The sequence below is a fragment of the Rhinatrema bivittatum genome, chromosome 11 (assembly GCF_901001135.1).
Source record: "Rhinatrema bivittatum chromosome 11, aRhiBiv1.1, whole genome shotgun sequence".
Lineage (NCBI taxonomy): Eukaryota > Metazoa > Chordata > Amphibia > Gymnophiona > Rhinatrematidae > Rhinatrema > Rhinatrema bivittatum.
The window spans coordinates 49167637-49186019 of record NC_042625.1 but is presented as its reverse complement, the minus strand read 5'-3'; the positions used below and the strand labels follow the sequence as shown (position 1 = coordinate 49186019).

The 18383-nt window shown below is 38.1% G+C and overlaps 1 protein-coding gene across 1 annotated transcript in view; it reads left to right on the top strand.

The window, feature by feature from the left end:
- Positions 1-863: 863 nt before the first annotated feature.
- Positions 864-18383, top strand: part of MAPK1 (mitogen-activated protein kinase 1) — a 98925-nt gene continuing 81405 nt past the window's right edge. The window contains exon 1 of the mRNA XM_029571416.1: positions 864-1562. Within this exon, the coding sequence (XP_029427276.1) occupies positions 1447-1562 (116 nt within the window). The 5' untranslated portion in view covers positions 864-1446. The remainder of the gene's footprint in view (positions 1563-18383) is intronic.

The window sequence follows — 18383 nt, the reverse complement described above, 5'->3', positions numbered from 1 at the left end:
ACTGAGGCTCCCTTGTTTTGCGACACTGTATTTCAGCTTTAATGCAGGGCAGGGTGCCTGCCGGAAAGTGTTTCTGGTGGACAGGGCCTTCTTGAAATACATTCACAGCACCAAACAGCAGTTGCTTTGGTTGCTTGGGGGGGGGAGAGGAAGGAGGACTTGAAACATGGCATGAGTAGTACTGGTGTGGAGTTGGACTTGAAACACAACAGGTGTTTGGACCTGCAGAGGCTGGAAGCGCTGGAGCATCTTTGTAATCAGCCGAACATTAGGGTGAAAATCGGTTTAAACTGAAAACAAAGCCCCCACGTACTGAGCTTCAGGTTATCCAAGCCTTGTCCTTAATTCAAGTGTAAGTATTGTTTTATTGTAACTTTCCTGCAACTTGTTTATGTTCTTTGTAAACGGATTTGATATGATATTTTTCATGAAGGTCGGTATTAAAAAAGTTTAAATAAGTAAACCTGGCAGGAGCACTTTATTAATTTCATATTTTTTATTCTGTCCTTCTAAATGTGCCCAGAGCAGATCACAAGAGAATAATAATAAAAATAATTTAAAAAAGGGTATATACTTAGTTTTTTGTACTTTAGCAAGTGCAGATGTTTACAACAAAATAAAAATATATCACCATTTATTTCCTTGTGCTATGCTGCTTTTTCCTAAGAAAGACACGTGGATTACAAAGAAATATGTAACTTGTTAACGTCTGGGGGTTTGGGAAGGGGCATCAGTGGGACCTGAGGACTATAAAACTGCATAGGTAAGCTATATATGCTCCACACTGAGTGGGAGGATTGTATTCCTAGTAATAAACTAAAGCATCCGGTAGACAGAAATGCAACTTCCTCGTTCCTGTAACACTTCTACCTCTCCTACCCCCTCCTGAAAGTAAAATGCAGAGTATATGCGTGGACAGTAACAGACCGCAAGCAGAAGACAGATTTGGGTTTAGCATAAGTAACATAGGCACTTTGGGCGCCAAATTCTGAAGGAAACCAGAAAGTGGGACTCCCCGTATGCCCAAGAACTCTGCCTAGGGGAACCACAATCTTAAATGCAACGCTGGCCGCAGAGATGATTCCCCAGGACGGGCAGGGACCTTCTCTCCCGTCCCCCTCCAGTTCTTTCCGCAGGTGGGGTGTCTACGCCCATGCGCTGTGGTCGGCCTCAGTTCGCGCATGCGTGCTTCTGCCTCCTCCGCCGCTGAGTTCGCGCGCGTGCGCGTGCACGCCTGCCTGCCCCGCGTCACTGGCCGGCTGAGAGCGGCAGGGGGAGCTCGCGGGTGTGCGCTCATGTTCTCGTCTTTCGTCCCCTCACAGCGAGGCGGCAGCGGCTGGGAAGCGGCAGTCACCGGCAGGGCACCACCGCGGCCCCTTCACCCCCCCCCTCGCACGGCCCTCGGACACGGGAGAGAGCGAGCGAAGCAGGACCTCCGACTTCAACATGGCGGCCGCTGCCGCCAACCCAGGGCCCGAGATGGTGCGGGGCCAGGCCTTCGATGTGGGCCCCCGCTACATCAACCTCTCGTACATCGGAGAAGGGGCCTACGGCATGGTGTGGTGAGTAAGGGAGAGGGAAGGGAGACTGCCGCCGCCAGCCTGAGCGGAGAGAATCCAGGGTCCTGCCCTCTCCCCGGGAGGAGGCGGCGGCGGCGGCTGCCCCCGGACACGTCGGCTCTCGCCGCTCCTGCCCTGGCCGGGGCAGAAACATTTTCTTGCACCTTGAGCGGAGCGCAGGGGTTTGCTATATTTTATTTTGGAGTGGGGGATTAACTGTTTTTATAGTTTTGGTTTTTTTTTAAATAAAAGTGCATTGATTTCGTCTACACTAATACTGTTAAAACTGAAAGGTTTTCATATCTCGCCGCATTCCTCTCATCTGTTCTTATAAAAGTGCTGGGAGTTTTTTGTTTTGTTTTTTTACTACACTAAAAAAGCTGGAATAGCTGCTGTTGCTGCTTGCCAAGATGCTGAGCCTCCCAGGCAGCCCTCTCATTGTGCATTGCAAGGAACTTCACCTTCTTGTTGCAATTATTGTTCCAAGAAAAGCACTGAAGTGAAAGCATTTGAGATGGTGTGTGGGGTTTGTTTTTTTTTTAACATTTCTCATTTTCTGTTATTGATTTTTACGGGGGTCGGAGTTCCTGAAAAATAGCATCTATGCAAGAAAGGAAAATGAGAGAGCTTCAGCTAGTTTTGAGACCTTCATAAAAAAAATTTTCATGATGTGCAACAGATCGAAGTGACGTTATCTATTAACAGAAATAAACGGTTAAATACAAATGTTTTTCTTTAACCGCTTATTTCTGTGCATTCAAGTGGACTAACACAGCAGCCAGACTCCTTCACCCATGATTTAATCAATCTGAGACGGTTTGAGCATGAACTAATTTAAGGTTTTGAAAATTTAGACAATTACTTCACGCTATTACAGTGGTAGTACTAGACATAAACAGAAAAAGTGAAAATATGATCTTTTCTGGTTTAACTAAGTAGTGTTTGAAAGCTCTTCCTTACATATAGCCAGAGATTAAAAAGGACTCCCATTCCGCATCTCTACCATCTAATTAGATTCTAATGCTTGGTGATGTATTTTAATCTGTTGCTCTTATTTTATATACATGAATATTTTATGTATGTGTGTTTATATATGTATTTATTGGTATGTTGATAGAACTCTGTACTGGCCATTCTTTTTGAGGGAGTGGAATATGTGTCTTCAAGTGAATATGTATTTATGAGGATGATTGTTAATGATGTGCATGCATGCACTATAGTTTTGGTTTTTATTTCAGATAAAAGTATTGTATTTTATGTTTGTTTATAAATTTGTGAATCTGTTTTCGGCATGAAGCAGTTTGACTGTTGTATTAGAATATTATGGAAAGACAGTCTATAAATAAACAACTTGTTTCCCGCTCTTTATTTCTACATATTTTAATAGATCAACATAGTAACCACAATATCTTGCTAGAGTACATATAGGAAAAAATACTGTCAGTATCCTATAAAGTCAAATTGCTAAAACCAATATATGACTTATTATAAACTGTATTCAATGTAATGTTTACCAAAAATACGTCAAAATATATCTGCCTACCCAAAGCAAACTCGATTTGTTACAGAAAAGAAAAGTATCTTCTGAGTGCCAAGATAGAAAAATATTTCCCCTAAATGCACCCATACCATATGTAGCATCCTCAAAATAAGTTTACTCCTGTCAGTTTTATCTTACTACTTTGAATTTTTCTTTTTCAATAAAAAGATTTCCAACCATACCCTTGGCTTTATAAAATCCTCCTTAAGGTCTTGCTCCACCCGTTTAAACTATAACTATGTAAATATTTTTAAAACTATAGGATAATTAACGCATGTTGTGGATACAAAACTGAGTAGCAGCCAATTTGATTAGATGCATAATGTTCACAAATCTATTTGGACTTAATGCATCTGCAGTTAGCTTACAAGATCAAAGCTCCCTTCTGCAAGCCATATGCACTATGTAATTTTTGGTACTGTAGATGCATAAAGCTTCTCCTTGTCTCCATCAGTGATTGGAAAACAAATGCTCCATGGACTTCAGCTGTGTAGGAAGTCTGTAGTTTTAGTGATTGAAAGCTGGCCACTATTTTTTTTTCTTTATGCTAGGAGGATGCTTTAGCATTCAAAAGTAGTTAATGTATGGATACAGAAAAAAACAATTTCAAGAACAAAATAGAAAATATTTTGCTTGGGTATATATAAATTCCTCACATTCTGATTTATAATTCTCAACAGATAGGCATGAAAACCTGCAATTCAAATGTACAAGCTGAAATATCGCATTGCTTGTACATGTAAACTGAGTACAGCACTACTTTTAGATTAATCTGTTAACATGCACTGTGTATGCAAAGTAGCACTGTAAATGAAGATTTAGTTTCTCAGTTATATGTTTAGAATGTTTTTACAGAAAATTGGGTTAATGCTGGTATGCTTGTATCCTGTTTGATCAGCAGATGTTCAGAGAGCAAGTAGTTGATTAAAGCTATGTTCCCTGTATGTACCCGGATCAGTCCAGACTCCTAGAGACAGAAAAATACTCTGGACTGATCCGTGGTACTACAGGAACGAAAATTAGCAGGTAAGGACCAATTTTCCTTTTCCTTATTTCTTGGAGGTGCTAGAGTGTGAAGCCTCTGTGGGATTCAGTCTTTCTAAACAGATTTTTAGATGTCCACATAAACTAAAGGCATAATTGGCATTATATCTCCCAGAAAGTGATGCAAGAGAGGTTAAGGATTCAGAGGATTTCAGTTTTCATTACTCGATATGGGAACCTGGCATGGGCAGCAACCTTGCTAACCATCTTCGGTCGGTACAACCGGTTTATTATGGCTTATTGTGTTGCAGAGCCATCTTTGCATATCTAGAAGCCATGTTCAGGTATTTAACTTTTGATAAGGCACTCTTTACTATTTAAGATTTGGCATTGTTAGCGATAGGAAAATGTTGCTTTTGAATTTGACTAGAAAATGTGCTCTTGTTGAGAGCTGGACTTATTGACATTAATAGGCGTTGAAAAAGAGCTCCCAAGCAACATTTGAAGACAGAGTAAGTGCTTGTCGTTTACACGTACAATATCCCTTTATTTAAAAGGGAGCTAAGGATATAGTATTTGTCTATATTTATTGATTGTTATATGCACATTTGTTTTACCTAAATCTATTATTAATACTTAAAGTGAGAGCATTTATGTCTCTTTTTAGTTTAAGCTTGGTTTCTGCGGTACCTAGTCTTAATTTTTCTAGGCATTAATCCAGCCTTTAGGAAAAGGATCCGTATTTTTCACTGTGAGGATCTTTGTGGTAGGGTGTACTGAATCTTGTAAAGCCCATGTTAGTGGTGTGCCATGGCTTAGCCACCAGAGGGCAATTAGAAAATTGTGACAGTGCTACAGTTTACTGTAGTTCCTTGCACATTCTGATTGCTGTTTCCACAATTCTCTGTTAAGTATATTTTGAGCCATCTCCTGAAATGGATTCCTGCATGGGCAGCTTGGCATGCTGACTTCAGTCACAATAGAGGGTGTGGTCTTTGGGGCCCAGGGGAGCAGTCTTGAACATCATCTTTAACCCTGGCAGCTTTAATTTGCCTTTGCTACCAGATTAGTTTATTCAAGACTTTGAAATACTGATTTTCAGTAGCTAGTGATCATAGGGATGTGCAAGCTCTGAGCGTGTCAATTTTTTACTAGTTTTTTTTAAATTATAAAAGTAATGATACATAATGATACTTTATAATATTGTGCACATTGTAGTACAATTTCGCAAGCCTCCAATTTTTTTTTTCCTTAGTGGGGAAGGGATCAAATTAAGGCATTTAGGAAAACTTAAAAGTAACAGCTTCTTTCTTACATGTGGTATGCTAAAATTGTATTATAATTATTTCAATGTAAGACGCTTAGAACTATCGAAAATACGGCATAAAAATCTTTTTAATAATTGAAAATATTCAGATAGCCGTCATTAAAAGCAAATTCAAACAAACCATAGAGCAATAAAGCAAGATATTGCAGAAGACAACTTGGATGGCATCATTAGCTGAATAGTGTGTGTGCCGGGCTTTAAATGTTTTCTTTTACATTTAGAGACTGCTTTATAAGCACATGTTGTGCGTGGAAATCCTTAAAACATTTACTATATTATTTTCTTTTTCCACATGTATCCCTGTACCACACAAAAAATGTTTGACCTCCCAGTGGTGGTGGTAGAAGCATAAACAGAGTGCCTGGGATAAGAACAAATGATCTTTAGTTGAGAGAGAATGAAAGTAAATTCAAATAGTCTGTAAGATAGCAAATTAAATGGAGCTGGTGAGCTTTATCTTCTCTTATATTCTGTGTTTGAGAAAGTACTGAATATTAAACCATATAAATCCCATAATTAAGCTGCTTTAATGAATGGACTTGAAATGGCCTGGCATGACCCTGCATGCTATAGCTTTGTAAGGGTATCCCTAGCGTTTAACTCATTTGTACACTGCCTAGACAAGGTTCAAACTGGTTCACTTAAATTGATAAAGGCCTTCAGGTTCATTTTGCTCTGATCTTTAGAAATGTTAAATTGGAAGAAAAGTCTGGCTTGCGTTTTCCTAGCCATTAAGCCCCTAGAAACACATATGAAGTAAAGTAAAAGCATCCTGAATTATTTTAGGACTATAGGATTGATTATAAAACACACTTTCTCCTTTAATGTTAAAATATTAAACACTTATAGAAAATGAACCATGGAAACATCTTAGGTGAGGATAGAATGTCTGACACATGTAAGTTAGCTCTTTTTTTATCTTTTCTTTTTTCAGAAAAAAATTAATGCATTGATCTTAAATCACTAATATTGCTGTCTTCTGTAGGAAAAGTGTTGTGACAGCATATAGGGGGCCAAGTGACATAAATTTTATTTCTTAATCCTTAAATATGGTTCTCAGTTTTAACAACAAATCATATAGCTACTACTATTTTATTTATAAATCACTACTATATGTCTACAGCACTGTATAGATAGACTTGAGCACTCTCCCTGCACCATGGAGCTTACAATCTAGTCAAGATAAACATACATGACAAAAGAAGCAATGAAAGTGTATATATATATTTATTTATTTAACAGAAACTGGTTAGGAGTTTAAAAGCAGCCTCAAAAAGTGAGTTTTTAAACTGGTTTTGAATGTGGCCAGAGAGGGAGCTTGATTCAGTGACTTGGGCAGTCTGTTCTAGGCACACAGTGCAGCAAAGTGGAGAGCACAGAGTCTACAACTAGCAGTAGAGGAGAAGGCACAGATAAAAGCAACTTGCCCCAATGAACGGAGATCATGAGGAAGGGGGGGGGGGGGAGAGGAGCTGCAGAGTAAATGCATTTGTAGACGAGTAAGAGAAGCTTGAATTGTATGCGGAAGCAGACTGGGAACCAATGTAGCAACTTGAGAAATCATAGTGATGGTGAGGGAAGATTGATTTAAAAGATTTATAATCTGCATGTCCTGACATTCATAGCAGGGTGCAGTGAAAACATATATAACAGACATTTCAAGAGACATTTAATCACATCCTAAATAAAACAGGACAATACATTAGCATTGGGCTAAACTTTAGACAAATTTATAATAAGCTGTGCAGTTGCATTTTGAATAGATTGCAGTGTAGAAAGGTGGTTCAGCCTGAAGCCCATGAAGAGTAATTTGCAGTTTTCTAAATGAGAGGTAAGAGAGTGGATGAGCATTTTAGTAGCATGTTGGGAAGGAATGAAGTTTAGCTATGTGTTACGAAATGACATGCTTTAACAGTGTTTTGGATGTGTTTAGAGGAGAAAAGCATAAATGATTGTGCCAAAGTTATGGGCTGAGGGAATCGGGAGGATCAGAGTGCCATCTATAGAGAGAGAAAGGAGGACAGCAGATTTGGGGTGGGGAAGACAAGTTCAGTCTTGGTCATATTAAGTTGAAGGTGGCAGTGGGACATTCGTTTGGCAATGTCAGACCAGTTGACTGAGATCTTGAATACTTTTCCTAAATTTTAGGATGAATCTAATAGTGATTAGAAGCCTGAGTAAAAAGCCAAGTCTTAATAAGTTTCCTAAATTTAGGATAATTTACCTATTATGGATTACTAACTGGATAAAAGACAAGAAATAGAGGGTAGGACTAAACAGTTTTCCAAACAGAGAGAGCTTGTTTGTTGAGTGCCGCAGGGGTCTGTATTGAGGTCTGTGCTATTTAGCATATTCATAAATGATCTGAAGAAAGGAACGATGAATGAGGTGACCAGATTTTCAGATGATACAAAATTGCTTTGTCATTAAAACAGTAGCGGATTGTGAAGAACTGCAGAAGGAACTTTTGAGACTAGGACTCTGGGCATCTAAATGGCAGATTGAATTTAATGTGGAGAAGTGCAAAGTAATGCATATAGGAAAAAAGCTCAACTACAGATAAATGATACTGGGTTCTATGTTAAGAGTCAGTGCCCAGGAAAAGGACCTCAGAGTTCTTGTGGACAAAACCTCAAAATCTTTAGCTCAATGTGCGGCAGCAGTCAAAAAGACAAAAAGTTAGGAATTATTTGGAAAGGAATCGAGATCAAAACAGAATATCATAATGCCTTTGTATAGATCTATGGTGTACCTGCATTTTTAGTATTGTGTGCAGTTCTGGTCATCCCATCTCAAAAATGAAAAACTACAGAGAAGGGGGGACAAAAATGATAAAGTGGATTGAAATCTCCCTTATGGAGAAAAGCTAAACAGATTAGGGCTCTTTCGCTTGGAAAAGAGATGATTGAGAGGGGACATGATTGAGATTTATCAAATGAGCGGGTGAAATGGGTAAGTAGGAAACAGTTATTTGCTCTTTCAGACAACACTAGGACTAGGGGACACTTCATGAAGCTAGCAACCGGCAGATTTAAAACAAATGATAGGAAGTATTTTTTCACTCCTCACACAATCAAGCTATAGAATCTTTTGCTGGAGGGTGTGGTCAAGGCAACTAACACAGTGTTCAAAAGAGGATTGGATAAATTCCTGATGGGAAAAGTTATTAAACAGGAAGACTTGGGAAAGCCATAGTTTATCCCTTGGAGATTTAAGGGATAGATTAACCTATTGGGATTTTTCCTGGTACTTGTGACCTGGACTGGCCACTGTTATAGACAGAATGCGGGTCTAAATGGACCTTGGTCTGACTCAGCATGGCACTTATGTTGTTAGGTGAAGCATTCCAGAGAAGCAGTGCTTGATAGACAAAACAAGATTGTCAAGTAGATTTCCACCTCATTTCAATCTGAGAAAGTAGCCTTAAAAAATCCAATCATGCAGATCATGAAAAATGACTTGGCTTATATGGCAAAAGTAAAATTGTACTGTAATAGTCTGGGTCTGACCAATAATTTGGTTCTTGTACTTCAATTACCTCAGCATACTGCAGCCTGACTGCTTACGGGAACTGCCTAATTGAATATATTACCACAGTGCTGCACTAGCTTCTGATAAAATGCAGAGCACAATTTAAATTACTTGCGATCACCCATAAAGTATTGTATTTGGATGTTTCCTGCACAGCTAGGAATAAATTTCAATGGTATGAGCCCATGTTTCTTCTGCTCGAGATTGACAGCAGTTGACTTAGTTTAGGACTTTGTCACCCCAAAATTATGGAATGCATTACTGAAAGATGTGAGGGAGGAAGGGGATTTAAAGAGTTTCTGGAAACAACTGAAGACCTGGCTTTTTAATGAAGCTTTTAAAGTAATGTGGTGTTTTTGGAAGCTGTATTTTATTTGTATGCGTTTGTGTGTTACAATATGAATACATCCATAATTATTTCACACTGGACAAAATTTTGGAAGCTGCAAAATATAAGATTTTACATAAATTTAAATATATAAAGAGGAGCACCTATGAAATACTTTAAAAGTTATACACAATTTTAATGTCATTTTGCATAAAATTGGCAGTCAGTTTCTGAAGAAATGCAGTTAAATGATCAGAATTTTTACAACCAAAAATCAATTTGGCTGCAGTAAATTTGTAAAAGGGAAAGAGTGGGTGCAAGCTCTGATAAAAGGGCATTTGTATAATCTTGTCTGTTTAGCACCAATGTTTGTCTAAGTACCTTAAATTCAGATTGTCAAGATAGGGCAAAAGTACTTTTGGGGATTTGCTAGTTACTCTTCTGCCTTGGAGACAAGATGCTAGGCTTAACGGACATTGGTCTGACCCAGCATTGCATTTATGTTGTTACATAGTCTAATTTCACCAGTGTGAAAATTTACTCATGGCTGACTTTGACCACACACACTCCTCCCTGGAGAACCTGGTGGTAAGCCATCTCTCCAGGCATGTTCACTTCTCAAAATGGTATGTATCAACTCCACCTGACCAGGTGTTAAGAGGTGGGAACAGATGTAATATATATTCTTTTATCTTTATTTTTATTTAATTTATAATCAAAACACAAGAACAACTTGTACCAGAAAGAAGAAAAGAAAAAAGAATCAAGGTTAATTAAATATCTCACTTCACATATCTCAAAATAACAAGAAAAAGGGGGAAACCAAGGAGAAAAAAGACAGACAAAAATGCATAGTAAACGGTAAAAAGAAACCTGAGAACCTATTCCCCCCCCCCCCCCCCCCGCATCATCCTATAAACAAGGCCGAAATAAGGGAAGTACCTTAAGCATGGGAGTCAAGGAATGTGACCGCAATTGAGATGATTCAAAGAATATATAGTCAGAACTAAGGTATTTCACCAAACAATTGCATGGATATCTCAATAAAAAATGAGCCCCCAATGACAACACTTCAGATCTCATTGAAAGACATTTTCTTCCAGATTTTCTGACCATAAAACAGTTGCAAAAAATTACAGAAGTAAAATCTAAACACAGAATTCTTATCTGATAGAAAAGCAAAAGAGACCAACAAAGTTCCCCTTTTAGAAACCTCAATCTCCTAAGATGATTCAAGGAAATCAGTTAAATTTAAGGGCAAATGTTGATGTAGAGTCCCAGCTGTTCCATCATCAGTTTGAGGCAAATAGAAAGCTTTGGTAATAACTAGCATAGCAACTGTTGGAATTTTAAGAATTTGAGATAAATAACTCTTGAAAAGATCAATTGAGGAAATCATTTTGATAATTGGAAAGTTGAGAGCCCTCAAATTCAAACTTCTCAGTGTTCTTGACATTAACATAAGAACATAAGAAATTGCCATGCTGGGTCAGACCAAGGGTTCATCAAGCCCAGCATCCTGTTTCCAATAGAGGCCAAACCAGGCCACAAGAACCTGGCAATTACCCAAACACTAAGAAGATCCCATGCTACTGATGCAATTAATAGCAGTGGCTATTCCCTAAGTAAACTTGATTAATAGCCGTTAATGGACTTATCCAAACCTTTTTTGAACCCAGCTACACTAACTGCACTAACCACATCCTCTGCAACAAATTCCAGAGCTTTATTGTGCGTTGAGTGAAAGAATTTTCTCCGATTAGTCTTAAATGTATTACTTGCTAACTTCATGGAATGCCCCCTAGTCCTTCTATTATTCGAAAGTGTAAATAACCGAGTCACATCTACTCGTTCAAGACCCCCTCAAGATCTTAAAGACCCCTCAGCTGTTTCTTCGAACAGCCCTAACCTCTTCAGCCTTTCCTCATAGGGGAGCTGTTACATCCACTTTATCATTTTGGTTGTCCTTCTCTGTACCTTCTCCATCACAACTATATCTATTTTGAGATGCGGCGACCAGAATTGTACACAGTATTCAAGGTGCGGTCTCACCATGGAGCGATTTATAGAGGCATTATGACATTTTCCGTTTTATTAACCATTCCCTTCCTAATAATTCTTAACATTCTGTTTGCTTTTTTGACTGCTGCAGCACACTGAGCCGACGATTTTAAAGTATTATCCACTATGATGCCTAGAACATTTTCCTGGGTAGTAGCTCCTAGTATGGAACCTCACATCGTGTAACTACAGCAAGGGTTATTTTTCCCTATATGCAACACCTTGCACTTGTCCACATTAAATTTCATCTGCCATTTGGATGCCTAATCTTTCAGTCTTGCAAGGTCCTCCTGTAATGTATCACAATCCGCTTGTGATTTAACTACTCTGAATAATTTTGTATCATCCGCATATTTGATAACCTCACTTGTCATATTCCTTTCCAGATCATTTTTATATATATATCTATATCTATCTATAGATAGATATAGAGAGAGAGAGATAGAGAGAGATTGAAAAGCACTGGTCCAATTACAGATCCCTGAGGCACTCCACTGTTTACCCTTTTTCACTGAGAAAATTGACCATTTAATCCTACTCTCTGTTTCCTGTCTTTTAACCAGTTTGTAATCCACGAAAGGACATCGCCTCCTATCCCATGACTTTTTAGTTTTCCTAGCTTCTCATGAGGGACTTTGTCAAATGCCTTCTGAAAATCCAAATACACTACATCTACCGGTTCACCTTTATCCACATGTTTATTAACCCCTTCAAAAAATGAAGCAGATTTCTTAGGCAAGACTTCCCTTGGGTAAATTCATGTTGACTGTGTTCCATTAAACCATGTCTTTCTATATGCTCTACGATTTTGATCTTGAGAATAGTTTCCACTATTTTTCCCAGCACTGAAGTCAGGCTCACTGGTCTATAGTTACCCGGATCGCCCCTGGTGCCTTTTTTAAATATTGGGGTTACATTGACCACCCTCCAGTCTTCAGGTACAATGGATGATTTTAATGATAGGTTACAAATTTTAACTAATAGATCAGAAACTTCATTTTTTATTTCCTTCAGTACCCTAGGATGCATAACATCTGGTCCAGGTGATTTGCTACTTTTTAGTTTGTCAATCTGGCCTACTACATCTTCCAGGTTCACAGTGATTTCATTCAGTTCGTCTGACTCATCACCCCTGAAAACCATCTCCATTTTCTTAGAATAAACCAAATCTGATTAGACCAGTTTGTTGTATTTGCTCAACTGAAGTCATTTGAGTTTCCAAAACTTCATTTAGCTTTCTGGATTAAAGCAATCGTTTCTGTTGCTGAAATACGATGATTAGTGTCTAAAGTAGCCACTGCCATTAGCAATGGTTACATGGAATAGACTTAGTTTTTGGGTATTTACCAGGTTCTTATGGCCTGGATTGGCCACTGTTGGAAACAGGATGCTGGGCTTGATGGACCCTTGGTCTGACCCAGTATGGCATTTTCTTATGTTCTTATGTAAGTAACAGTAGTTAATGAGGAAATAGCAGATTCCAGTGACACCAGGGCATCACCATACTGCATCAACAGTTATTACTGCAGGTTTAGACAAAACAGTTTTAAATACTGGACATATCTGGGTATCCCCCCAGCCTTTGCTGTTGGAGATATCGCTTTCCATACTCCCAGGAAGAGTCTGAGTAGAAGCCTTATCCAGAGGATTCTTCAAAATCGAAACCTCCGAATTAAAAAAACATCTTCCACCAGAAATCAAATTTGCAATTGGTGGAACCACCTCATTTCCTCTGGTATCTTCCACATTTGCTCCTTCAGACGCCAAGGTTCCACCACCCTTGGCGGGTACAGCTTGAAATGGTTCAGCAACAGTGCGATATCAGCGGAGGGGGAAGTGCGAAAAAACCCTCTATACGCAGCTGTTGAAGATCCAGCAAGGGCGAAGAAGAAATATTCTCCCTTAGCTTTGCCTTTCACTTTGTGTGATGTATTATCGAAGTAAAGTAACACAAAGTTAGGAAAGCGAGATGCGGAGAGAGCTCTCTCAACTTGCTTCTCAGATGGCGGCCATCTTGGCTCCCCGGAACAAAAGTAATCTGTAGAAACTGTTGGATTTTATTTCTTAAGTTTGACACAAGGCATTCCTCTTCTGAATATGATGTATCAGCTCAAGTAGCCTTAGATGTGTTACTCAACAAATAGGTGTACTTCTATAGTGACAGAAGCTCTTTCAGCTTGGTATATAACAGGTTTTGTGACTTGTCACTGATGCATTACTAGAATGCTGTCGTTTGAAAAACTATCATTGTTTTTCATGCTTTCAATAATCAGCTTACCAGGATAGTAACCCCTTTTTATTAAGATAGTGTATTGTATCTTCGAATGTTATCCTGATGTGCAGTTTTTTAAAAATCATGTGTACCATAAAATTATATGTAAATGTTTTTGGTCAGGGATTAAGTGCATCATTTTGCTCCTAAGATGGTTGTAGCTTTGAATTGGACATATGAGCTAAGTGATTGACACACTGCATAGTTACCAACCATTTTGTCCATATTAAGATTAAAATGCTACCTATCAACAATGGATGGTTATTTTTAGAGCAAGCTATTAAGTTGTTCTTCAAGCTATACATGATCGTTAAGATAATTATAGTTCACAAAAAGCTACAGTACCCCATTTCAGAGATAGAAATTAACTTGTCTTCAGGCACTAAAGCAGTTTGACTTATCAAAATTAATGTGCTAAACATAGGCATGCAGTTACACTAATGATCTGCATTAAAATGTTAAAACGCTTCTTGAAAATGAAGATATGGAACATAAAAATGTATGTCTGTTTTTGAGATGCCCACAAAATTACTTTCAGACTTGCAGTAATACAGTCCAAAGGCAATTATTTAAATATTTTGTATACAAAATAATATAATTTTAATCTCATATAGTAAACTTTAGATACAGAGGGCCAAAGCCTTAGAGATTAGTATGGCATTAGTTTGTCAAATGCTTTTGCTTAGGTTTGACATGTCGATGCAACTTCCTTTCTGAGGCGTTCTCAAAATTGTATGTAATATGTTCAGGGTCACCATTCTGTTGAGAATTCTAGATGAAATTTGCAGTTATTAAAAATATCTTCAGAATATTAGTGATTATGTCTATTTTATGAAGCTACTGTTCAAAAGGCCTAGGGTACTTAGTAATTTAGTGAAACTTCCCAAGACTAAAAGTAACTAAAGCAGCTGCTCAAAAAGATGCAACTTTTTTGACAATTTATTGACCACTGATGTACAACAAGGGTTGCAAACAGAATTACTTTATGAAATAATTTCTAATTTAACTTGTGTATACTTAAATTTTACTGCAATTTATTGTATGTAGTCAAAACTTAGACCTTTGTAAGTTTTGCCATGTTAAACAAAAAATTATTCTGTATTCTTACTTTTGGAATATTTCTATAATATTTCTTCCACAATGAAATATAAAGTATGCTGTGTAGATCTGTGAAATAAACTCATACTGTCATGCATTTTGATTTGCATTTGTAGATAGATTCTGAAAAACATACAAGGATTGAAGAGTTGTATAAGATGCTGCTCAGAAAATCCTCTCTCAAACAAAATATATAGTATTGCCGAAAATCTGCAGATATATTCAGCAAGGAGCCATAGAGTGTTAAGGGTGGTCAAATCACTTTATTGTACAAGTTTTTCTGCAGTGAAGGTTAAAAATCACACAGTTTAAAAAAAAAAAAAAAAAAAAAAAAAGGCAGAAAACAGCATACTTGTATCTTTTTTTTTTTTTTTTTAACAGAAGAAAAAATACAAATATATGATGTAAAATCAAATTACTCATTTAACTTATGAACAGTAAAGGTTTATATCACTGAAATCCATTTAGTTTCTGCCTTAAAAGTTTATCAAAATTTTCACCTTGTCTAAGGTTTGCTGTACTTATCTTAACACCAGTGACTTTATGGCTGGCTCGTTCCAAGTAGAGTCTTAAAAAAACAGTCTTGATTCCACAGATCTTTACACCCTTACTACCCTCCTCATAAGGCTTGGAGATAACTGCATGGAGCAGCATTCACCACCCTGCGTGGCAGATATTACAGTAAGAAGCTTACTGGGCAGACTGGTCTCTTTCTGCCATCATTACTATTTTGCTATGTATGTTTTGTTGTCAAGGCAAACCCAAATTAGTTCCAGTTCAAAAAAATTCTCTGAACAAGGCCCATAAGATTTTATAGAGCCTATCTATGTCCATTCACACTAGTTGAGCTGATTCCAGTACTCCTGAATGAAGCAAGCTGTTTCTGTTGCATGAAGTCAATTTGAAGCAAAGGTTAAAATATGCCAAACAAGGAACCGCTGAAAGAACTCCAGGGTAAAGTTGTTATTCAAAAGTACAGATTGAGGGAAAGCCATAAGAAAATTTAGTCCCTTGGGACACTGTCAGATCTATCATAGAAAAGTGGAAACAGTTTGGCACCCCTAAGACACTGATACAATCTGGCTTTCCCTCCGAAGTGTGCAGCCGTGGGATAAGGAAACTGCTGTGTGAGGTCACTGTGAGGCCTAACGTTGCTTTAAAAGAATCAGAGGTCTCTGGCTGAGGCTGGCGAAAATGTTGACTGTTCAACAATTTCAAGATTATTCCACAAACATGGCTGGAGGGTTGCAATAAGGAAGCCATATGTGGTGCATAACATTTGCAAAGAAATACTTAGGAACAACTGCACACATTTGGGTGGAGGTTTTATAGTCTGAGACCAAAGTTGAACTTTTTGGTCTCGAAGCTAATTGATACATATGGCATAAAACAAACACAGTACATCACCCTGCTAACAGCATCCCAACAGTAAAGCATATGGTGGCAGCATTATTTTGTAGGGATACTTTGTAGTAGTGGGCACAGGGAGGCTTATGAATATTGAGAGAAACATTAATGTAGCAAAGTACAGGCAGATCCTAGAGGAAATCCCGTGTCAGTCTGCCATTGACCTCTACTGCGAAGATTCACCTTTCAGCAGGACAACGATCCTGAGCACAAAACAAAAGCAGCAATGGAATGGCTCAGGAAGAAGAGTGTGAATGTCATCCAAGTGGGCCCACTCCAAGCCCAGACCTGAATCCAACAGAAAAATCTGTGGTAAGACTTGAAAGATCCCCTAGGCTCCCACACCTCGAGGAAACCAGAGAACGCGCCTTCTCCACAGGACCTCACCTTTGGAACATCCTACCCAAAGAACTAAGATGCCTCCAAAACAGAACTTTCTTTAAAAATGCCCTCAAAACCTTCCTTTTCAAAAATGCTTTCTCAAGCTTAAATAAGTCTGTTCCCAACATGTCCTCCCTTAGGGGAGGGCAGTTAGGGTTAGAATAACTGCATTCATTTGATGCTTGATGCTTTCTAACATATTTTCAAGGCTGAAGCAGCTCTTGCTTCTGGAGTTCCACACTCCTCCACATTGTAGAGTATTTGCTAAGACTAAATTGTAGTGACTGTGATAGAGATGCCCATGACATTTTCCTGAACTGACTTCAACTAAACACTGATGTTATGAGCCACAGTGCTGTTTGAAACTTGTTAAGGCTAGCAAAATTTCTATTCAGCTTTATTTTCAAATGTAATATCTGAATTATGTTTACACTCATTGAAATTTGAGCTGTAATAAATACTCTTTTTGAGGTACTTGAAACAAGTCAGCTCTGCTTTTTCCTTTGAACACTGTATATGGTCCTAAAAGAGTACTGACTTGATACCACTTCAAAAGTTTCTTCTTTGATACTAACCAATGAGCCATTAATACTAGAGGTGAGTAAAATAATTGTGATCATGAAATTAAGGCCCCACCTTTAGGAAGACAGGGTTGATTGGTTTATGGTCCTGAAGCACAATAATAAAAGCTCAAGAAATCAATAAAAATAACAAGGTCCTCAAATGATAGGTAATCCTTTTTTTTAGTAAAGTATTCCTTTTTCGGAAAAGACACTCAACGCACAGTTAAGCTCTAGAATTCATTGTCAGAAGATGTGGTTAAGACAGTTAGTGTAGCTGGGTTTAAAAAAGGTTTGGTTAAGTTCCTGGAGGAGAAGTCCATAAACTGCTATTAATCAATAGGGAGTAGCCATTGCTTGTTCCCGGCATTAGTTGCATGGGCTCTATTTAATGTTTGGAGACTTGCTAGGCACTTGTAACTTGGCTTGGCCACTTTGAGACAGGATGTAGGGCTTGATGGACCCTTGGTCTGACCCAGTATGGCATATCTTATGTTCTTATGTTTTTAATTCATATATTCGTTCAAGGCTTATTAGTTTATTTCTAAATATGAATATTAATTAGAATGGCATAATGTGATAATACAACAGGGAAGGCTTAATTACCCAATCATTACAGTATGTCATTGGGTGCTTTGTAATCAGAGGAAAATAATATAATTAAGCTTTTAAAGTAGAACTGTCTGTCTAGTTCTTTAAGACCAGATTGTTAGCTGTCTAGGATAAGGTCTGTATGTAACGTGGGACTGTCTGTCTAATAAGTAGATGCAGAGTTTCTCCATACAATACTTGATTGACTTTATCCAGGGCCTGAGCCATTGTTTCCCAGTTTTCTGGTTCTGTTTGCTATAAGCTCTAGGTCAGGAGATGCAATTTAAGAACTGAATATGTATAATTTGGAGTAGCAGAGAAATGACAAAACATTTTGATATTTTAAAGGATATAAATCAAAAAGCACTAGCACACTTAACTCTTATCCACATTCAACCCCAATAAGGAAATTTCAGTCCTCCCAACAGGTCCTTTTATCTACCCCCTCATTAACTACAGCAAGGCTAGCCTGCACAAGACTTTGTGCATTCAGTTGCTTAGTATCCTACTTGTAGAAGAGTATCTCACTGGACTTGTGCACAGAAACCTGCTACTCTTCCTTTTCAAAAGAAATCACAACCTTGCTGTTCAGTCAAGCCTTTCCATAAATTCTGCATCTCCACTCATCCTACTTTACCTATAAAAGTGGTGTTCTGCTTTGTTCGACTGTTTATTCTTTCAAAAAGTACAAAGACTAGGGGGCATTCAATGAAATTACTCAGTGATACATTTAAGACAAATAGG